The sequence below is a fragment of the Poeciliopsis prolifica genome, unplaced genomic scaffold, assembly GCF_027474105.1.
Source record: "Poeciliopsis prolifica strain line A6 unplaced genomic scaffold, Auburn_PproV2 SCAFFOLD031, whole genome shotgun sequence".
NCBI lineage: Eukaryota > Metazoa > Chordata > Actinopteri > Cyprinodontiformes > Poeciliidae > Poeciliopsis > Poeciliopsis prolifica.
This window is the reverse complement of record NW_026562406.1, coordinates 4,356,994-4,377,802: the sequence shown is the minus strand read 5'-3', so window position 1 is coordinate 4,377,802 and position 20,809 is coordinate 4,356,994. Positions and strand designations below refer to the sequence as shown.

The following is a 20,809-nucleotide window of genomic DNA, read 5'->3' as shown; positions in this document are numbered from 1 at the left end:
AAGAACACACCCTCAATTCAGCATGTCGCTTTAAACACGCGTAAAGTCGTCTGTAGCTGTAGCTGACAGAAAAACGACACAGTAGTGTTTTCCTCATCAGGCTTATGAAGAAACTGTGGCCGAAGCGTCTGCTGAATTTGATAGACGGAGGAGAAAAGGTGGGGGAAAAAACCTGATGTTGTCCTGTAACGTAAAAGGGGCGACATAAAACGCGCCGAAGCATCTGTTCCAGGAACTCAGACTAGAGCACAGCCAAAATCTTAAGTGAAACTGGAAAAAGCAGATTTTTAAACGGCTCATAAATCTTATATTAAAAGACACTTTCATACAGGAACACATCTCTTCCATAGAAGAGTCTGAAATGTAACTCACCCTCCTCCTAATGTGAAAAAACAAACCGGAGGATCATAAAGGCAGCAACATTCAGTCCTTTCGTTGTGTGCATGTAGCTCTGAGCGCGTTGGTACCAGACCATGCCGATCTGGATCACGCCAACCTGGCAGTTAATAAATGTGGGATCTGCTTTGACACAGAGTCATATCTAAGAGTGAGGGACAGCAGCAGGCAACTTAAGCCTGTATTAATTAATCAATTTGTACTATTTAATTTGATTGTATTTATATTCAGATGCAAATGTACATTTACTTCACATGAAGCCATCTCTACAAACAAAGTCCAAATCCCGCCTGGTATTTCACAGTCGAGCCATTTATTTCAGTGCAACACAAGCAGCTCCTGCTTGTAGTTCACATCCTGGTCATTGTCTCCATTCTGTGAACTTACACTGCTACATTCATCCATATGTTTAAAGTTGAGATCTCCTGTGATTTTTTTTTTCTTCAGGACTTTTGAGCTTACCTCCAATAAGAATATTTAACAAGCATTTATGTCTTTTTTTTTCTAGTCCAACAAGTTCTATTTTATATTCCAGAAGCAACAGACCAGTAATGGATCAAAGAAAGTATTTTCAATTAGAAGTGAGAGCCTTCATCTTAAGTCACGACTGATTTGTAGTTCTAGCTCAGCTAAATCAAGAAGAGTTTAGTTTCATCAAGTGCCTGGCAGCAAGAAAACAAAACAGACGGGGCACGAAGTACGTAAATATCTGGTTTCGACCGTGAAACGTCTCAGTCGAAAGCCGTGTTTCGACCTTAAGAGCTGTCAGCAATATTCACAATTACAAGAAGGCAAGAACAAGTATTTAATAAAATGCGAGGAGACAAGATAAAAACCTAGAGGCTTTGAAGCCAAAGAATGCGTATGTAAAATCCTGATTAAATAAAATAAAACACCCTGCAGACACATTAAAGGCAAATGCTTAAATTGCCATGCACAGAACAGACCAGCATTCGGAGCCGGTGATGTGGATGCTGACAATGATAATGCACTTTCACTCTGCGGTCACAGTCTCCTGAAGTCATCTTCACAGAGATTTCCCAGTGAAGACGATGTTATGTAACAACCACTGTGGACCCTGCTGTTCATATCACTAATGCCTCACACTGTGGCAGGGTCACGTGGTTTATCCAGGCCACATCCAGGCGCCAGCAGTAGCACTGTTCCAGCTGTTACTACAGCGTAGCCTCAGTCACTCAGGACCATGCTGAGCCATGCCTTACCCACACTCCTCACCCTCCACTTAGCGGCCATGTTTAGCTCTACGGGTGTCCTCCACACTGGCACCGGATTGTATTCCAATCACCAGTGAACACTGTGTCCTGTATTCTGATTTTGTTGCTGTAAAAGAGGGTCCACACTTATTTTTTCATCGAGGACATGACCGCAGATACCAAGAACGGTTCTCCAGAAGGTTTCTGTCCATTAAAAGCGGGTCGTCCCTTTCCACTGTTGCAGCATGCTTGTTTAGGAGAAAGGATTGCTGCAAAGCAATGACTTTATGCAACTAGCTGAGCCCTCCTCAATAGACCACTTTTACTGATTGTCATTTGCTATTATGAGCAACTACGTTTCAGTTGTATCTCTGTATACTTATTTTTTATGCCAGTTCTATTTGATGCAATATGTTCTTCAGCAACAGCAGCACGATAAAAGGAGAAACTTTGTCAAAAAAGCTCGACTATTTAAGAAGGCTGTCATGCTTTGCTGTCATTTCTAAGCAAAGTATAGAAGTAATATCCAGCTAAGATGCATTAATGTACTGGAAGCTGGAACATGCTGAAGATGTCCTGGACATAAATGAGTTGTATCATTATGATTCAGTGCAGAGTCCATCCAAATATTCATCTATTGTCTATACCAGCTAACCCTTGCTGTTTCCCAGAGTGGGGCCGGGCTCTATCTTGTGTGGAATATATTTCATAAAGACATTTGCTGAAAAAGCAATACACTAAGAGCAGTAAATAAGCCAAAACTGTGCAAAAATGTGTATATTCTGCATTTAAGATAAAACAAAAAAACACATTTGTCTCTAAGTATTTTCTACCTCAAATTCCTTCACTTGGTTCAATAACTATTGATTAGTTTTTGGGTTTAAGTATCCAAAATGCTGTCAAACTGGCCTTTGGCAGTATGCATTGCACTACGACTTTTTGTAACTGGTTGGGCTCATGTGAATACTGTTTCCTCCCAAGCAGTTTCCGGTGCGAGTCTGCGGTCGTGAAAATGTACCTTTTGCAGATGTGTCTGATGGACGTCAGGTTTGAGTCCAGCTTGAGCACACACAGTTTGTTGGTCATATTAATTGAGCAGTGAGAGGTTAAGTGGCTAAAGACTTTCCTTTGCCTACATACCCCAGAATGCCGTGTGGTTCTGAATCAAAGTTCACTGAAATTATCAAAATTCTCAGATGTATTTTTGATTTTGATCTCATATTGTTTTACTGACTAGCTCTACTATTAAGCACCTTGTGCGATCTAATTATCAGTCAGCTAATCCAGAAATAATCAATAGATAAGAACTACACTACACTGATGATAAGTCAAACAGAAAAGGTGGAGATTTCACAAGTATTGTTTTAGCTACAGATGCATCCTTTGCTTCAAAAGATTAAGTGTTCACAAAAGGAATGCAACATATAGACAATAAAATATTTTATTTTCAAAAAATAATTGAATTATTTGTTTTTCCATCTTTAAAATAATCTAACAATAACAATCATTAACTGTAGCCCTAATATATATTTGTTCTACACTCTGAATTCAAAATAGACTGATGAGCTGTGATTACAACATCATCAATATCAGATAAATTGGATGACAGATTTGGGACAGACTGCCGGTCAGCAGCGTGTGGTAGCCCCTCGGGTCAGGAAATAAGGAGCAACTCAGCATGAAACCGAGTCATACAGCTGTTCTATCCTTCCCTCCTGTAAGTCCATCCACTGCTCTTGTAGTTTAATGGTTAAGTAAGCTTGAAACAAAGTTCTATAAATGCTTGACACACTCCTTTGGTGTCATGTTTGTCCCAAATGCCAGGTATTCCTACCACTTCACAACTTAGCCTGGTGCACCCCATAAAATTCCATCAACCTCTGTAAATACAGTTTATCATGTCTATCTGAGATCAACTCTGTCTAGAAAACCTCCAACAAATTCCTGAAACACTCCACTAGCTGCTCCATTAGTGATGGCACCACCTAAAGCCTTCTCTGGTAAATGTTCTCTGCCAATCTTTGGAAAATGTGCCAAAAATGTAAAAGTTTATGGATTTACTCACTTATTCCTGCCGCATGTTCAACCACTCATTTTGTGCAAAAAGTCCTGACTTTGTGTTGAGTTGTAAATGTACATTTCAAACTATGGAACAAGAGTTTATCATAAATCTATGGCATAATTTTCCTAAAGTTGACAGGCTTAAGAAATATGTAGTCTAGGAAAACCAGAGGACAGAAGGAAGGATGGATGGAAGGAAGGAAGGAAGGAAGGAAGGAAGGAAGGAAGGAAGGAAGGAAGGAAGGAAGGAAGGAAGGAAGGAAGGAAGGAAGGAAGGAAGGAAGGAAGGAAGGAAGAGAGTCATAACATAAAAAATATGTTCAATAGAACTTTCTCTAGTTAAATCCCCCGCTCTCAACTCACTGAAGAGACAAGAAATTTGAGCTTGAAAAATGACTGCTTGTCTCTTGTGCATAGTGAAGACAAAAGCCACTTGCTAGCACCTCGGGGGTAATGGTTGAAATGATGAATGGCCATGCCTGCTTGTCAAGGTGGGCAGGATGAGCTACAGTATGAATGGGAGGTGAGCGTCGGAGCACTCTTTCATATCAGGAGGTGTGAGACGGGATTGACGATCCCAATCTTGGTTGCCTTTTAAGTAATTGACCTTGGAATAAAAAAGAAACCACTACTTGTATGTGGAAACATGCAAATAGGCAAACATGAAATGTTGTTTTTTTTTCCCACAAGAAAAAAAAGAACAGTTCGGCATCAATTGTCTACTTCCACTCCTTGTTGTATTCATTCTCATGGCTGCCATCTATAGGACCTAGTATCACTGCAAAGTGAGCTCCGGAGCAATTGGTAAAACATACATGTACACAGACACATTTATTAATCCTAAATGCCCCCTTACAACACATGCTATTAAATATCATAACAAGGAGGTGCAAGTACACACTCATATGAACACTTTTATACACCACTAGCATAGCATCAGCTGCTGACTTACACTGAGCTCCTATAAATCCCAGTTTTGATGGCTAACCTTGCATATTTGGTTATTACTATCTATTCAAGCAACTTGCTCAGTTTTAGTTGAAAGTTCTCTTTGATAGCCTCAGCCTTGGTCCTTTTCTCATATATCAAAACTGACACACATCTTTAGCATCCACAAGATGTAAAAACACTGACATTTTATTTGAGGATTTTAAAAAAAAATCACCAGAAAAATATGGTTCATCACACATAAAGCTAAAAAAAACAAATAAAAAAACAGCACTTGCTGTTATAATTGAATGCTTCTTTCCATACGCTGCAGCGTTTTGTTGCAGACTTGAAGCAATTTAAAAAAATAAGGCAATGAGTTATTGCTTGCAAATAATATCCAGTGTCCTCTGGCTTCTCTGTAGACTATCAAGGCTGCAATTCCTGCACAGCACAGACCAAAACAGGCTCATTCATCTCCCAAGAAATGCATACCAAAGTAGGCTATGAGTGTAAGCAAGGAAGCAGGGTGCATTTCAATTACCTTTGCCACTAAGAAATGTTCTGAGCATCCCTCTCCCTACACCAGCGCCAGCACCGCGAGGAACATGCAGCAGAGTCAGGACAACAATCCGAGGCTCAGCGAAACATACACGGCTTGACAGCAGACAGGAGACGGTACATTACCTTTGCACAAAGTGCCGAAGAAATGCCATGTGTTTCCTAATGTACTGGGAGGACAGAAAACCAGCGATGGCTATGGCAGCTATGTTGCATAAAATGGTTCATCAGTGCTTGGCAGAAAGAGGCACAGCCAGGCAAGCACAAGGAGAGCGATAGAGAGAGAAAGAGAGAAAGAGGGAGAGAGAGAGAGAGACGGCCAGCGAGCATCGTTCAGCTCACACTACCGAGGCTGTGCAGCAGAGAACACACATCAACACGCCCCCTTGCTTTCTCCCTCTCTATCACTTTCTCTCACACACACGCACGCTTAGTCACACAGACTCGAGCACGCAGGGGTGCAGAGGCAGTGCAATGCGCAGCAGCACTGAGCAGCACTCCCTCTCCAGGACGCCTTTGGTTTTTCTTAGATCAGAACTGGTCATTCTCCGTCTTATTCTCAGCAGTCACAAACAGTCCAATCAATGAACGCTCCCAGGAACATTCTTCAGCACACTGCCCCGTCAACCGCTGTCGACGAGCCATCAGGATTTAAGCTCGCAAGGTCACATAAGTTCCTCAGGGAACCCCCCCACCCCAGTATATGCTCCTGATTTTGTTGCAGCACCTTCCCTTCTCGGATTTTACATTTTTTTAATCTTTTTTTTTTTTTTTTTTTTTTTTGCCAACTGACACCAGGACAGTGCCTTGCCTCGTCACGGGTCATTATGCCACCGAGACCTCCCTGGAGGCTGAGCTTGTGAAACCCTCACTCACTGCACAGTGGTCCAGACCAATCAGCTATCACAAACAGCCGTAACATCATTACCATCCAATCTCAGATCAGGAAAGTGCAGAAGGGTATTAAAGGGGATTATTTTGACCATCCTGGTGTGGGTTTTTTTTTTCTCCCCAACTGCTTAGATATGGAGCAGAGTGGAACATCATGTACAGTGTGGCTGCCCTCTGTGGCTGACGATGGTGTTGCATTTTTCTCTCAGAAAAGCAGGGTCCAAAAACAAACACACTTTGCTGATTGTGGACGCTTAGCGTCACGTTCACACAGCTGCCCCTTTACAACTCTCCCTTCCCCTCCAGCGGGACAATCTGTACAGTCCCAGTCGAGAGCATATATTGTGCAGCACCTGTTAAAACATACTACACTAGGTACACAGTTGATGTCAAAGCCTCCCACACATGTCTTCTAGCTGCGGTGTAAACATTCATCAAAAAAGGTGCTGAGCTCTGAAAATTACCGGGAAGGACACCTGATGTTTCAACCATAATGGCTGCTTTCAGCAACATCTTGGGATATTCATACCTCTTCTATCGTATTGACTAAACAGGGGCGATTTTTCACATTTTTCAGAATAAATAAACAGAATTATCTTCAAGAATTAGTTTGTTTTTCACGGTGGAAGATAGTAGTAACCGCATGTAGCGTCACAGCTAGTTATGCTGCTGCTGGACTTGTGTTAGTTCAATGGATTTCTTTAAATAGTGCTGCAGTGGATGCCTGACTACCTTCGAATGTTAAAAGGGATCCAAACCTGTGCAGACAGCTGTCAACGGATGTCAGAGGGCAGCGCAGCAGCAGCTCTGGGCCTGCCTCAGCCAAACTGACTTAGACACGTCTGGAGGTGTAAACAACTGCTTTGACATTCCCTTCACTGAAAGACTCACGTTCACTAAAAGCTGAGTGTGGAAACAAGAAAGAGCTGGGCTTACATCTGAAGGTGTTCTGAAAATTAACAATACTGAAGCCAAACATGTATCATGACTAACTTTGAAAGTACAAGTGGTTTCTTCGTCCTCATTTCAGAGGAGAGTAAAATTACTGATCTTAACTGCACCAGATAGGTAGAACAAAAGTCAGTCAATTAAAAAACGCTTTTCTTTACATCTGTGCATAGTTAGCTTTTCTGAAGAGCAGTGATATGACACATTTAGAAAACTGAACATGTGATCCTATTAGAAGTGCAGAATAATAATAATATAATGTGTTATTATTCCACTCAAATTGTACATCATATCTAGACAAGAATGTGCCATCAACCAGGAGCCCAAAGACAAACCGAGCAAACTGTCTGCCGCAGAGGAGAACTTGGCTGTCTTACCATTACTTGGCAAATGCTGATTCCAAAGGTTTCGTACACATAACTTTGTGAAATAACTCTTATCTGCTCATGGAAACAGGTGTAAGTTTCTCAGACTATTTAAACAATCGCAACAAATAACCTTTGCATGTTTCACACAGTAAACAAGGTTATGGGACAAGAGAGAATCAAGACTTCACTGTTTCACTTCACATTTTAAAAGTTCAAAATGACAGGGATTTAAATAATATATTTTTTGAGCCTCTTCTCTGTACTTTTTGTAGCTTACGTTCCAAACACAGCTGCCTGCCTCGTAGTAGCTCAGGCTTTTCGGTGCCAAGGCTTTCAAGAAGAACGAAGCACCGAAGCGCAGGAATGTTTTGATTTGGTTGTAATTTGGTGGATGTACAGACAGACAGATACAGATTCGATTTCATACTGCATAATTCAGTTGTAATTTTATTATGCAGTCTGACTCAGTTGATCACAAAATGCAAAGCCAAAACAACTGCAGTAGCTCAAACTGGCTCTCTTCTTGAGCTAGCATGTGGCAGCAGTGGGAAGAAAAATCTCCCATAGAGCTTTGGAACCAACATCACTGCGTATGACGTTTATTGAAATTAAAATTTTAAGTCATATTCAATATTTTAAATGATTTTAATATTGAATAGTGTTTTCTTCAATTGCTTCCAAATTGTGTGCCCCATTAACTCAACATCAGCGTGAAATTGTTCGACTAGACTGTGTAGATGAAGCACACAAACACAGCATTTAATTTTTATGTCTATGGGAAGGTAAAACTAAGTCCACAGAAGACACGATGGTAGTATCTGTGTTTTTGGTTTCATCTGGGAGAGAAACAGAAGAGCTCAGTTAGGCCTTAGATTCCTATCGCACATCATATCTGATGACAAATATGTATGCGTTTGGTGGAACCAAGAGGACCAACTCTGACAGTGCTATTGAGAAACAAACCTGTGTTACTCCTCTCATCGTAGTTTAAGATTACATGGAGTATGACTTTAGGGCACCATGCTGTATCAGTGACATAATGGTCCCACATGTCTCACTCCCTCTGAGAAAGGATCTTCTTGGAGTCTTAGTAAATCCACTCGAGACACTTCTCTGTACTAAGGATGTCATGTTGAGGTCCTCCGCCAGTCAGCCAGCTACCTAGTTTTTTCCAATCTTATATGAGGTTATGAACAAAGCATCCTCTGTACCTTAAATATTTCGAATAATGATTCAGTTTCGTTCAATTCATTAAGGGACAAACGCTTTCCGAAACAACCTGGCTCTGCCTGGAAACGCCATGATGTAACAACTACATTTTCTTGGTTCAATTTCTCTGGTCACACTCAGGAAGAATTACTACCGAACCAAATGAAATATAAATCTGTTAATTATACCATGTGTGATAGCATGAAGTAGGCTAAAAGAGATCACAAACCAACACCTCATGCCTTCATCTAAGGAGTCAAGAATCGATGAGAAGTCAATAATCAATCAGTCTGGAAAGGAGCACAAAGTTATTTTTTTATCTTATCAAAACTTCAGCAAACCACAGTTTGAGGCATTATCCTCAAGCTGGGAAAATACAGACACCTAACAAAATTACTCTAAGTGTGCAGGAATAACTGATACACAAGATATGCAAAGGTAGGAACTTAAAAGTTTAATAAGAAAGAGCCTGTACTAATGATTCTCGATGCGGACTCTGAAATATGATTGTGTTGTTTATTTTATAGTAATTTGTGCAGTTATCAACATAGTCCTCTCTGAGGGGGGAAAAGGAAAAGGGAAATTAGTGTTTCTTTTTAACCTTTGTAGAAATATTCTTAGAGGCAAACACAAATAGTGTCAGATCCTGGGACCTATTACGTAATTTTTTTTTCTGAACTATCAAGAGTTATTAAACATTTCCTAAATTTTTAGAAATGCAGACATACATATCACACAGTTGCTACTCACGTGACAAATCTGCCCACAGGCAAAGATCTCTGTTTAATAATACTTTTCTTTTAATGCACATTACATAATAACATGTTGGGTAATCTTTTAGTGACAAGGAACAGCACAGGAAAAATGCAATGCAGCTTATGTTCAGCAAGTTATTCAAACGTTAGTAGGAAACCAGATGAGCCGAGAAGTCTGATCTGGGCAAGATTGTAGAAAATGAAGAGCAGTGGCTGCATCCTGATTACAGCTTCAAGCATCAACTGTTGCTGATGCGGGCGGTGCGCAGACCCAGTTCAGTCAAAGCCTTTCCTCTGAAAGCTTACCAAACGGCACACTGAAAAACAGCACACTATGCCCACCTTATCTGTGCTTCTCATCCGACTGCTCCTCTTTGCTGTGGCTAACCTCTGTTTCTGGCTTTCCACCACTTCCCTGTGAGGTCTCAGGAGTTTCTCCGCCGCGCAAGTCTTCTCACAGCCCATTGTCCCCTGGTACATGACAACAGATAAGCCACCTATCAGCCACGTCACACATCTCAATGATACTTCCTGTTTGTGAAGAGCAGTAACCCACCATGACAGAACGGTTTGCATGCTTCCCCCAACGCTGGTCATGGTTAGCAGTGCCGGATGATGTCATAACTCCAGCATGCTCAGATTATAAATATCTGTATTCTGCAGAGTTACATAATAATGGATGTTGGATTACTGTAGGCACAAAAAGACACAAAAGATAGCACAGCTGCCACAGGATGTCTACAAGTGCATCCTAAATAATCCTAAACAGAAACACAGATGTGAAGTATAGTCCACAAAATAAATTCTTATGGTCATCGGTCGAAGGATTTCAGCTTTTATTTTAAATCTTTCTGTGCTGCACGCTAACAAGAGAATAAAGTATTATAGTTAAAAAGTCAGAAAAATATAGAAATAAACTGCATTTATGCATTTTTATTTAATTTTATACGTGCTTAAATTTACTGTCTGAAAAATTGGGTTCTTTATCGGACCAGATCTTACAATTAAACCCTCCACTGTCATTCTGATCCATTCTAGATGCAGGGTGTAATCTGACTGAGAACTAATGACACCTTACGGAGAACAGTGGTCAAGTAGTCATCAGTACAATTCAGCTTCCACTGTGTCGTCTGTGGAAACCGCGTCAAACACCCAGGGCAGAACAGATTACGGTACAAGCCTGTGAATTTTTATTTGCTCTCAGCTCCAATTTCTGTTGGGCTGCATCATTTGAGCCGTGAAAAATAAATAGGTTATGACCTGGTTGGGTTAGTTTGCACATCTTTATGTCTGTTTTATTCAACTGTTGATTCAGTTTTAACGTTTATGTTAGAAAGACACCTAACAAATTACAATTGATTTACTTAATCATCCTGAAATAAACTCCAGCTGTCCTAGCGAAACATTTTCTTAGTCACTTCCTTTTAGTAAGAGCCACAATTAGAAGAGATGAAAAGGATCTTATTGCACAAATGTGTCAATTGGGCTAAGTGAACAAAAATATTCTTGCATTATCTCCATGGCAAAGTGGAAACATCGAACAATCCATCATCTAAACCTACTAATCCATGCAGGGAGAGGGACAGGAGGCGTGGTGCAGTCTGAACGGGTCGCCAGTCCATGCAACACAAGGAGACTTAAACATACACGCCCACACTTTACCTAACACACACACCATTGGACAGGGGAAGCAAGCTTGAGAACCCAGAAACAACGTAAAGGGAACATGCAAACTCCAAGCAAAAAGACCTCAGGTCAAAAATTGAACCTGAATCTTGTAGCAGTAAGATCTTGGGAGCTCCAGAGGAGTCACATATGAACGTGGCATCGTTTGGACTTATAAAAATTGAAAACACAAAATAAGCTATTAAAAAAGATGCATTATGCTTTACATATTGTAACATGCCGTGCTCTTTTTTGTGTGCTTAGCTGCATCTCTGTATAATAATGTTCTCGTGTATGTTCCTTAGATGTTTTCTTTTACTTCAGCAGGTGCCAAGAGGTTTAAAGCCTTTAAACGGCTATTTATCTGCATTATTAATTCTATCTGCCTTAATAAAGATGTGATTTCCCCGCCTACTCAAGCACTGGGAAATTAGTTTTTCTTGTGTTTTCTGTTTGGGAAATTTCATTGAGAGTAAACTAATGGCAAAGAAAATTAAAGTACCCCCTGTTTTGTTTCCAAGGTTGTAAGAATCTTATATAACATTTCAAAATAATGTAAAGATAGCCCAAATTGTTGAAAAACACACAACATATCCCACTTTGTCATTATTTTTTAAATAAGTTTATACTCAAAAAAGAAACCTTGTACTTTCCGAAACTTTGACATGTTATATACACAATGTATGAAATATTAGGACCTGACGCCGCTTTTTAACATAATCGGCCTCAGAAGTCAAACTCTAAGCTACAATATTTTTCAGACTATCTAATGCATTTACAGTGTTGATGTTACCATAGCGAGCTGAATTATAACAAGAGATTATTTGTAAAATGTCAAATTGAGACACTAAACATTTATGAGTCCGGAGGGCCCCAGAAGTGGTCGTCCTTGTTTGCACTATTTCCTTTATACTTGGAAGTAAACCCAAGGATCCTAAGGCTCCACCTTCATCAGTTCTCATTACAGCTTTATTACAGACATAAAAGTGAGACAAGGACAGGACACCTGATTTTTAAAGATGTCAAACATATTACAAGTAATTTAACTAAATCCATAATAACCATCCGCTTCCCATGAAAAAAAGCAACTGGAGATCCTGTGCAGTGATAGTGACATTCAGGTGGAAGTAAAACTAAATAAAGAAACTGTATACCTCCTCATCAAGCACGACGTTTGAAGCCAAAGCAAAACCTCAGACATGTATAGGACCAACCACGAGAGTCAATTAATTTCATGTTCAACTTAGTTTCACGCAAACACAAAGACGCTGGAATAAATGTTTGGCTGCTGAACTGTTGCTATCAAGCTATTAGCAGCTGTACCAAGCATTAGATTACAAACAGACATGCAAACATACCTTTACCTCAGTTTTTTTTCTATTCTTCCTCTTTACTTTATCTGTCCCAGAAGAACGAGTTCTTTTTTTGCGACATTGTTTTGCTTACTTATGTTCCGCAGGTGCTTCAAAGGCTTGGATGCGCACCGCACATTGCAGGGCAGCTCACGTCAAAAGGCGAAGAATGGCCAGTGGCGCAAAAAGTGGGTATGCACTGTATGCAACGCGTAAGGGCGCCGCACTAGAGGGGGCGCCAAAACGGGGTTTTCTGAATTCAACAGCTGTTTGTGCTCGTTTATTTCTTTCTTTTAAATTTGAATCGTTGTATATAGTGCACACGCACACATATATCTATATATTCTTTTTCATGACAATGAAAAAGAAAAACAATGATTCTGCACAAACCTTTTATTCTTAATGTTTTAAACAAATGATTCAATTATTTAGCTTCAGTACAAAATACAGAACAACTCAAATGGGTGCTCCTGAAATAATATTCCAAGAGTACTGCATTAATGCGTCACTTTTTTCACGATTATTTCAGTCATTACACACCATATAAGGTCAATAAATTATGTATGTTTCTATTTCAAATGTACACCCAAGTCATAATGGTTTTATGCTCTGTTAAAATGAATGAACATACAGCAGAAATACATAAAAAGAAGATGGACAACAAAAATCAAGTTCACATTAAAATATCAGACAAGAAGATTACAACATTTGAGTCTCTTAAAATTAAATAAAACAGTTTCAACTCACAAAGGGCAGAGAGGCTAGAAAAGGTATTTTGAGGGCAGAAATCTGAATCTTGTGCAAACTGCACTACATCATACTTACTTCTCTGTGCCAAGGAAATGAATCTTGTAATAGTACTAATCATATGGTGGAAGTGGTCAAAGCGTTTTCCCTGACATCTTGTGAACCAAGAAGTCCATCAGTCTTGGACGCCAACCTTTCTGAGTAACAGTAAAAGTAGGATCCTCCAAACAAGGTGAGATAGAGGAATGTCTGCTAAAATCAGGACAAATGGAGAAATTAGTCACTGTTGCATAAAAGTAGGACTAGAAAGTAGAACTTATTAATTCATTCAACTTTTCAAGCAGAGATGAACAGAGAACTTGGTTGTTCAACTTTGTGACTGAAACTCCAAAATCATAAACGCACATTATCTAAGAATTACTGGTTGCATTAATAGCAACACTCCTCAATGTGGAAGCTGTGACTAAACAACTCAACTTTAGCTATTAAATGTGACGTGTTTAAAAATGAAATCAGAGGCAGCAAATTGAAAGCAGTATCTTCTATGTAGGCATAGCACTTGTTCATTTACTTGAGAGGATGAAAGAGCTACAATGTGGGCGGTGCTGCTCATTTTGCCCCTATGCCGCTCTGTTCCTCTGCAGTTCTTTGACTTTATCAAGTTCAATAGGAGGCACTTGCCACAGGACATCAGTTCACACTTGTCTTTGAACATGTTGTTCAGTTAGCGAAGCTGTAAGCTGAGAAGGAGCCACCACATACCAGAACCATTGATCATATTACAGCAAATATGCTACTTTATTCCTTTGAGTTTACAATACTGGAAATGTTGAAACCCTTGTAGGAATATTAGAGTTAAGGTGAGGTGGTGCAATCTATGGAATACAGACAGAGACTCCCGTTTACTGTTTATGTTAATCATGTTAATCACAAATCTTAGATTTTCAAAATCCAATCTCCAAGTGATTTTTGTCTTTATCTTTCAGAAAAGATTAAATTTGTAATCTTACGGGGCTTTAAGGCTAGAAAAGTTATTTTGACTGCAGTTAAAGACATACGTGAATTGGTAAAATTGAAAATTAACTCAAACAAAAATCCTACCTCTGAAATTTGATGCTAATCTTTAATTGCTGCATCCTTACTTTTATCAAGATATTACATGCCTTTATTTTTTTCAAATGAATGGCTAAATTAATTTTCTGCTCAAACAACTGGAGTTTGTGGGTGTGGTGCGGCTGTTACCTCATGCAATGACAACAACAGGCCTCATTGAGGGCGTTTGCTTAGTCCAACAGACAGGCCAACAATTAGTGCGATGACAGCAAGAAGGATCAACAGGGCAAAGGTAAGGATCAGGTATTTCTGCAAAGTAAAGACGTAATGAAAACTTGAAATATTTTATAATTGAACATAACTTCTTTGAACTTGAATTATTTTATGTTTCTATGTTAGACATAAAAAGAACACCTACCCTACGCGATTTCTTCTGGTATCTCACTGCCTTTTTAGTATCTTCTTTTGCATGATAAATATACTCAGCTGCATTAGAGACATTGTTCTCAATGTTGTTCACCATATCCCCCTGTTGAAAGTTTGCATTAGCCCTAAAATGACAATATTTGACAGGCATTGTGACATGGAAGTGTCCAGCTAAGCTAATACCTGAGTTTCTACCAGCATTGCCATGTCCATGAACATCACATGAAGCTCCCTGATGCTGGACTCCAGACGCATGATGTCCTGGTGACGGGATTCGATCTCATTTAAGGCTTGACGAGTGATTTGGGAATCAGAAATGATCTGTGGGGAAAACAAAAATATTATGGATTTCCTGAAACATGGCTAAAGGAATTTCGTACCTACATAAGAAAAAGCAGCTGACATAGACCTCCATTCAGCCAACTGATCACAACAAGGCCAAATCAGAGGAACGGACTTTAAATCAATCAGAATAAGACACAAGTGTGAATCAACAGACGTACATCGGATGTGAAGATTGATGAATTTCCGCTCTCCAGCATATCCTCCAGTTCTTCATTGGTGGTCATTCTTCCAGCTACAAATGACATAATTTAAGTCTTTTTCAGAAAATCAGCAATCTCAACTCTCACCAAAAAAAAATTTAACAAGGATTTCAGTGATTCCCTCATTGCTGACATGATATATTAATGTGCCCCCATTTTGCTTGGATTTTTTCAGTTGAAACCTCAACTACAAATTGCTCCTTGATCACTTTTAGATATTTATAACAACTTCCCCTGAGGTTAATTTTTGCTTCTTTAGTCTATTAATCATTACTATGTATTAGTCTGGTTTTAAGTAAGCTGTGATGGACTGTTTTTAACAATGACTGCTGAGGATAAACACATGTGGCTGAAGTACACCCCTTGGAATAATAGATGTTTATTTAGAGCTACAAGAACACACAAGTAAGAGACTGCTGTGTTTTTGTTTTTGATCAACTCAATAGCAACTTCTCTAAAATCTAGATGGATGTAATCTGTGCTTGCAGTTAACATCCTTCTGGATAGAAGGAAACATATGTCCATCTCTGAAGCAGTAATGAAAACTGTGGTGATGATGATCATAAATGGGTCAGAACAGACAATTATTTACCATGGAGACTAAACAAAGGCCTGCTTCAGGAGTTATAGTGATTTCTTAAACAAGAGCTGCTTCAGGCTGAATGTCAGGTATTGCTCCATTCCCAAGTGCTACCTGATTACCTAACATCTAAAGAAACATACCGCTTTGCTGATATCCTGTGGACAACAGAAACAACATTCTATTTCATTTACTTGCTACTAGTTTTTCTAATTAGATTTTATTGGCACTTGTAATTCCAACAGAACAGAAGATGTTCTATTTCATCCCAAGATTGATAAAAGTTTTAGAGGTACAAAGGACCTTGACATTGCTCACAAAGAAGCTCGAGCTGAAACACTACAAACAGAAAGCTTTGCCTCCTGTTGTGAAACACTCTCCCTGGAGAGCGAGATCGCTGTGCAGGGGCTTATTGTGTCACACCTCTTGCAACGGCTATTCCTCAGGGACACAAACTGAGCAAAATACACAGAGCAAAGAGCCCGACCTGTCATCTGGTACAAACTCTATTCATTCTGGGTGATTTAAATAAACTGTGTAAGTCTATGTGAGCAGAGATTGAAGATTGTGTGTGTGTGTGTGTGTGTGTGTGTGTGTGTGTGTGTGTGTGTGTGTGTGTGTGTGTGTGTGTGTGTGTGTGTGTGTGTGTGTGTGTGTGTGTGTGGGGTGTGTGTGTGTGTGTGTGTGTGTGTGTGTGTGTGTGTGTGTGTGTGTGTGTGTGTGTGTGTGTGTGTGTTGTTACTCGGAGCCCTCTGCCCATTTCCCTGGCAACCTAAACACAGGAGACGTCTCCAGTATCAGTATCTTCTGTCTGCTGTGTGGAGTCATGGAGCCTATCATTAAAGCCACAGGGACTAAGGAAAACAGCTCTATTATATACTTTTCTTTATTGTTATGTTGTAAATAAGGACATAAAACTATAGATTTGACTGTTATCTCTAACAAGGATAGTCAAATATTCAGTATGAAATTCTGGGAGCTGTTTAATAACTTTAGATGTTTACATGTTGCTCATAGTGTACAAATTCTACTGTACAGGAATATATACCATATAAGTCTTCTTAAATATTTTCTTTCTGCTTACATTAAAAAAAATACTGTTTCAACCTGTATTCACTTAATTTTCAAAAAGCAACACATCTAAACCCATCCCTTACTTATCTCCAGTTGTCTCTGGATCCTTCCTTTGCTTCGTTCCCGAAAGGACACTTGAGTCTCATTGTACAGAGTCATGACTTCCACAAACTTCCTTGACAGTACAGAGTGCTGAAGAGAAGATAAAACATAAAGATGGAAAGTGAGGATTCCGCAAAAGTGGTTCACATTGAGATTTTTAGAATTTAAATAGTTGATTATGCTTTCAGAAATGCTCCGCCAAAAACTGAAAAAAAGCCACACAGGATTTGTAATTGTTTTTTCACATTCTGACCTGTGTTTTCTGGATCCTGAAGTCGACAGAAGCTCTGTTAATGACGTCGTCTTTTGGCATACTTTGTTCCATGACTAGCGCAGGGACGATGACAGCATTAACTGACTTCACACAACACATGACAGAAAAGTGCAACGATCACAGCTAAACTCACATTTTAATTTAGTTCGCACCACATTGGCATTCCCTTTGATATCGTTGGTCAGTCCATCTAGCTGACTTTTTGTACCTTCATATGCAGAAAGGAAATACATCAGGTTGTAATTATGGGCAAGAAAAGAAAGTGTCATACTGAATTATCGTCTTTATGCACAACTTGAATCTCCTTTCATTTTATCCTATCACCTAGCAAACATCCTAAGATAACTTAGCAAGGGTCAAAATGAGCAACTTCTGGGTTTTCTCCCAGTTATCAGTAAACAAATACCGATGATGGCAAGACATTTTAATCTGTCATGGATTGTCTTGCTGTTCTCCCTTTTATGCAACAGGAAGAGTCTCGTGTCTTTTTCAGGATTCCTATCATTTGTTTGAAATCTAAATGTACACATTTTTTTCAGACAGAAATCTCCAGTCTGTAAATACAGAGGTTTACTGTGGATTTATGACTGATAAATCATAAATGGGCAAATCAGTGGCAAGATAGGAAAAGATAATGAACAGACGGACGGGTAATAACACAGCTTATCATAAGTTATCCATCACGTGGCTTTAAAACACTTGATTTAGTTGTTTATTTTTAATAATGAACAACACTTTCCGTACACTTCCAAACATAACAGTGTGCACAAACTTTGAGTGGTCTGTAACAGGACAGATGAGACCCATAATGGCGTCAGATGTTTGGGGCTGTTTTTGCAGAAAGGAAATGTGTCTTTTGTTCACAGATTTCTGTTCCACAAGCTTGTTATTTCTATCCAGAAGCAAAGTAGATCTGTTGACCAAAAACTCCAGTTGAGCCCAAAATAGTTTTGATTACTTCAGTCTCAAGAACCATCAAAAATACTAACGTCTACTGAACATATGAAGAAACAAACACAGCATTTTTAAATACCTCAAAATAAAAATAAAATGTTTTTTAAACTTACTGTGATCTGGATTGGGTGCAGACAGGATCCTGCTGTGAAGCTTCTTCACCTCCTCCACTTGGTAGGAGATTTTATCAATGAGTCCCCTAACTTCCTCCACCTCAATTAGTCAAAAAAGACAGACAAATAACTCATTGTTGTGTGAAGTTAACCCCATTCTTAATATGCATCCAGTAATACCTACCCTCCTGAAATAGCTCTCCATGAAGCCATCACTGCAGTCCTCAGGAGTGACGGCAACCTCCTCTACTTGACTTTTATTCTGCGAAAGTTTAAAAACAAGAATGCATTTTTGTTCAACTTGTAGTGTCGGCCCAGGCTGGGGAAGCACTTACCGCAGCCAGTTCAGCCAGGCGATCCTTCATTACACTCTCCTAGTCCGATCCTTGCATCTCCTTCTCAGGTAATTTCAGCGAAACATACCCCAGTCCTCCTTAAGAACCTCCATGTGTGGTCCTACAGCAGGCCCACCATACCGAGGACTGAAGCTCCGGTGACTGTCGGAAAAGATCAGCTGATAATATTTAGTTAAAGATCCTTTAACAAGACAACCCTAGCAGAGACGCTGAAGTTGGTTTTCAGAGTGGATTAAAGCGGCGCCTTTGCAAAACAGTCGATTAAAATTTTATTTTTTTATTCTTATATTTTTATCTTTAATTTTTTGTAGAGTATATTTATCTCACGACGACGCTTGTAATCCGCAACAGATCTACAATACCGCCCCACCGAGTTACGCTTCCTTTCCCAGCTCGGTTTCACGTACATAGAAACAACAACCTCCACACACACACACACACACACACACACACACACACCACCCACACACACACACACACACACACACACACACACACACACCCACACACACACACCACTACAGAACAAATTAAAAGTAACCCGTCAAAAACTGCTAAATACACAAACACGACCATTTTGTCATAACATTTTGGGCAATAAAATTTTTACAAATTTTATTCAAGCCAGCAAGTTTGTAAATGTAATCTTGAAGCGTTTGAATTCCATTTTAGTAACAAATTAAGTCTTAAACCACGTTTGTAAAATTACACGATAAAAAAAATAACAATTCTAAGTTGTGATAGAAAAAAATAATTATTTTTAAAAGTTACATTTTCGCCATTTTATTCCTCCATTTAGCAGAATGTCAACTAAATATTTAATTCACAAGCTAACTGTTTAGTTTACAACCTAAATATTTAGCTCCGAATTAAATATTTACTTTGTAAATTAAATATTGAACCCGACAGTACATGTTTTATCAATTAAACGTTTAATTTTCTAACTAAATTAGCTTGATAACTTAATATTTAGGATGCTAGCCACTAAATATTTACGTGAACAAAAAAACGTGGGTCCAAGCTAAATATTTAGCTGATATGCAAATTAGCTTGCCGGTAAACGGAAGTGTAGTATCAAAATAAATGCTGGGTTTTCCTCACCTCTGAATGAACTCTGCTGCAGGCGGAGCTGAATTGCTTCAGTGGTTGCTGAAGCAATTCACAAGTAATGTGTTTTTGTTTCTTTGTTATATAAATAATCGATATTTCCCCCCTTCTTATTGACACGTCCGACGCGATAGTTGAAAACACAGGGCTTTCCGATTGCTATAGCAACAGTATCTGAACCAGCTTCGATCCAGCCAGAGCACTTCCGGTTCATGTTCGATTCACTGTTGGATAATGTCAACATAAATGCCTTAGCGCAACGTCTAAGACAGTGAGGAAAGTAAAAATAGTCTGGGCCGCAGATAAAATATAAACGATAAATCCGATTTTATTTAATTTATCTAACATTTAAATATTATGTAAATAAATGTAAAGGTCTTTTTTTAGGCGTTTCCAATTGTAATTGACAATCATCAAAATTTCTCTAAAATTGTGTGCAAATTGCTGCAGCAGCGTTAGTGGTTAGATTTTAGCAGTGCACAAAGAGGAAGATCTAATAAAATAAAAACACAAACATGCACTGTTGTTGCACTGGGTCTGATAGGTCTAACAATGTGAACCCAACCATTTTCCCTTCTCCTGAAGCTCAGCTGCAAGGACAGCAGTCGAGTTACATGAGAAGGTTTTATTAATAAATAATAAACGTGCAAGACTGGATTGGATTAAACGGCCAAAGTATCATTTACCTGACCACAAGGTGGCACTGTTTGCCTTGATTTGGACTCCAGACTGGGAGACGGAGCAGGTGTCGATTGTGAATCTAAAAAAAAACTTAAAAGTTTCAAAAATCTAAAGTAATAGTCAAATATAGGTCTTTTTGTTGACACATAAAACGGTGGCATGTTTTGTTTTTCTTTTTTCCCTTTCGTCCTTTTTAATAGAATTTATTTATTATATGTTTATTTATTGGCGCTGCTCCTTTCCATGTCCCATGTTCCTGCGTTATTTCACGCTTTTAACGTTTTGGTAACTTTCTGCCCCTCTTCTTCTTTTTGCTTCTATTTGCAAGATCTTGCTTCTGCCCGCTGCTCAAAGGCGTGATGGGCTCCGTCAGTGAGACACTTAGTCGATTCATACCTCCACTTATTAGTTATCATGTCGCCCCTTCCTCTTGCTGTTTCGTACCTATCA

General features: G+C 39.2%; 2 protein-coding genes across 10 annotated transcripts in view; both read right to left on the bottom strand.

Annotated features, from left to right (window-relative positions):
- Nucleotides 1–13,242, bottom strand: part of rimbp2b (RIMS binding protein 2b) — a 91,342-nt gene extending 78,100 nt beyond the window's left edge. For all 8 annotated transcript variants that reach the window (XM_055050485.1, XM_055050486.1, XM_055050487.1 and 5 more), the window contains exons 1-3: nt 13,173–13,242; nt 9,887–10,020; nt 9,673–9,801 (exon numbers count right to left, since the gene is read on the bottom strand). In XM_055050485.1, coding sequence (XP_054906460.1) covers nt 9,673–9,801; nt 9,887–9,952 — 195 coding nt within the window. In that variant the 5' untranslated portion in view covers nt 9,953–10,020; nt 13,173–13,242. The remainder of the gene's footprint in view (nt 1–9,672; nt 9,802–9,886; nt 10,021–13,172) is intronic.
- A 20-nt stretch (nt 13,243–13,262) lies between these two features.
- Nucleotides 13,263–19,818, bottom strand: stx2b (syntaxin 2b). 2 transcript variants are annotated; one of them, XM_055050501.1, is made up of 12 exons: nt 19,673–19,818; nt 18,551–18,712; nt 18,400–18,477; nt 18,216–18,315; nt 17,282–17,356; nt 17,128–17,201; nt 16,856–16,964; nt 15,077–15,150; nt 14,757–14,894; nt 14,566–14,676; nt 14,337–14,456; nt 13,263–13,346 (listed from the first exon to the last, which is right to left on the bottom strand). In XM_055050501.1, the coding sequence occupies exons 2-11, from the start codon at nt 18,578–18,580 to the stop codon at nt 14,361–14,363; spliced, it is 885 nt and encodes a 294-aa protein (XP_054906476.1). In that variant the 5' UTR covers nt 18,581–18,712; nt 19,673–19,818; the 3' UTR covers nt 13,263–13,346; nt 14,337–14,360. The 2 variants fall into 2 exon arrangements, with proteins under 2 accessions (XP_054906476.1, XP_054906477.1); XM_055050502.1 differs by having other exon boundaries at nt 13,264–13,343.
- Nucleotides 19,819–20,809: the final 991 nt, after the last annotated feature.

Bases quoted from the DNA above. Each gene is read 5' to 3' on its own strand.
- stx2b (XM_055050501.1), bottom strand. From the start codon at position 18,580: ATGAAGGATCGCCTGGCTGAACTGGCTGCG. The intron at 18,316-18,399 runs GTAGGTATTACT...TGACTAATTGAG, and splicing joins TGGAGAGCTATTTCAGGAGG to GTGGAGGAAGTTAGGGGACT. The intron at 17,357-18,215 runs GTAAGTTTAAAA...CTGCATATGAAG, and splicing joins TGCACCCAATCCAGATCACA to GTACAAAAAGTCAGCTAGAT.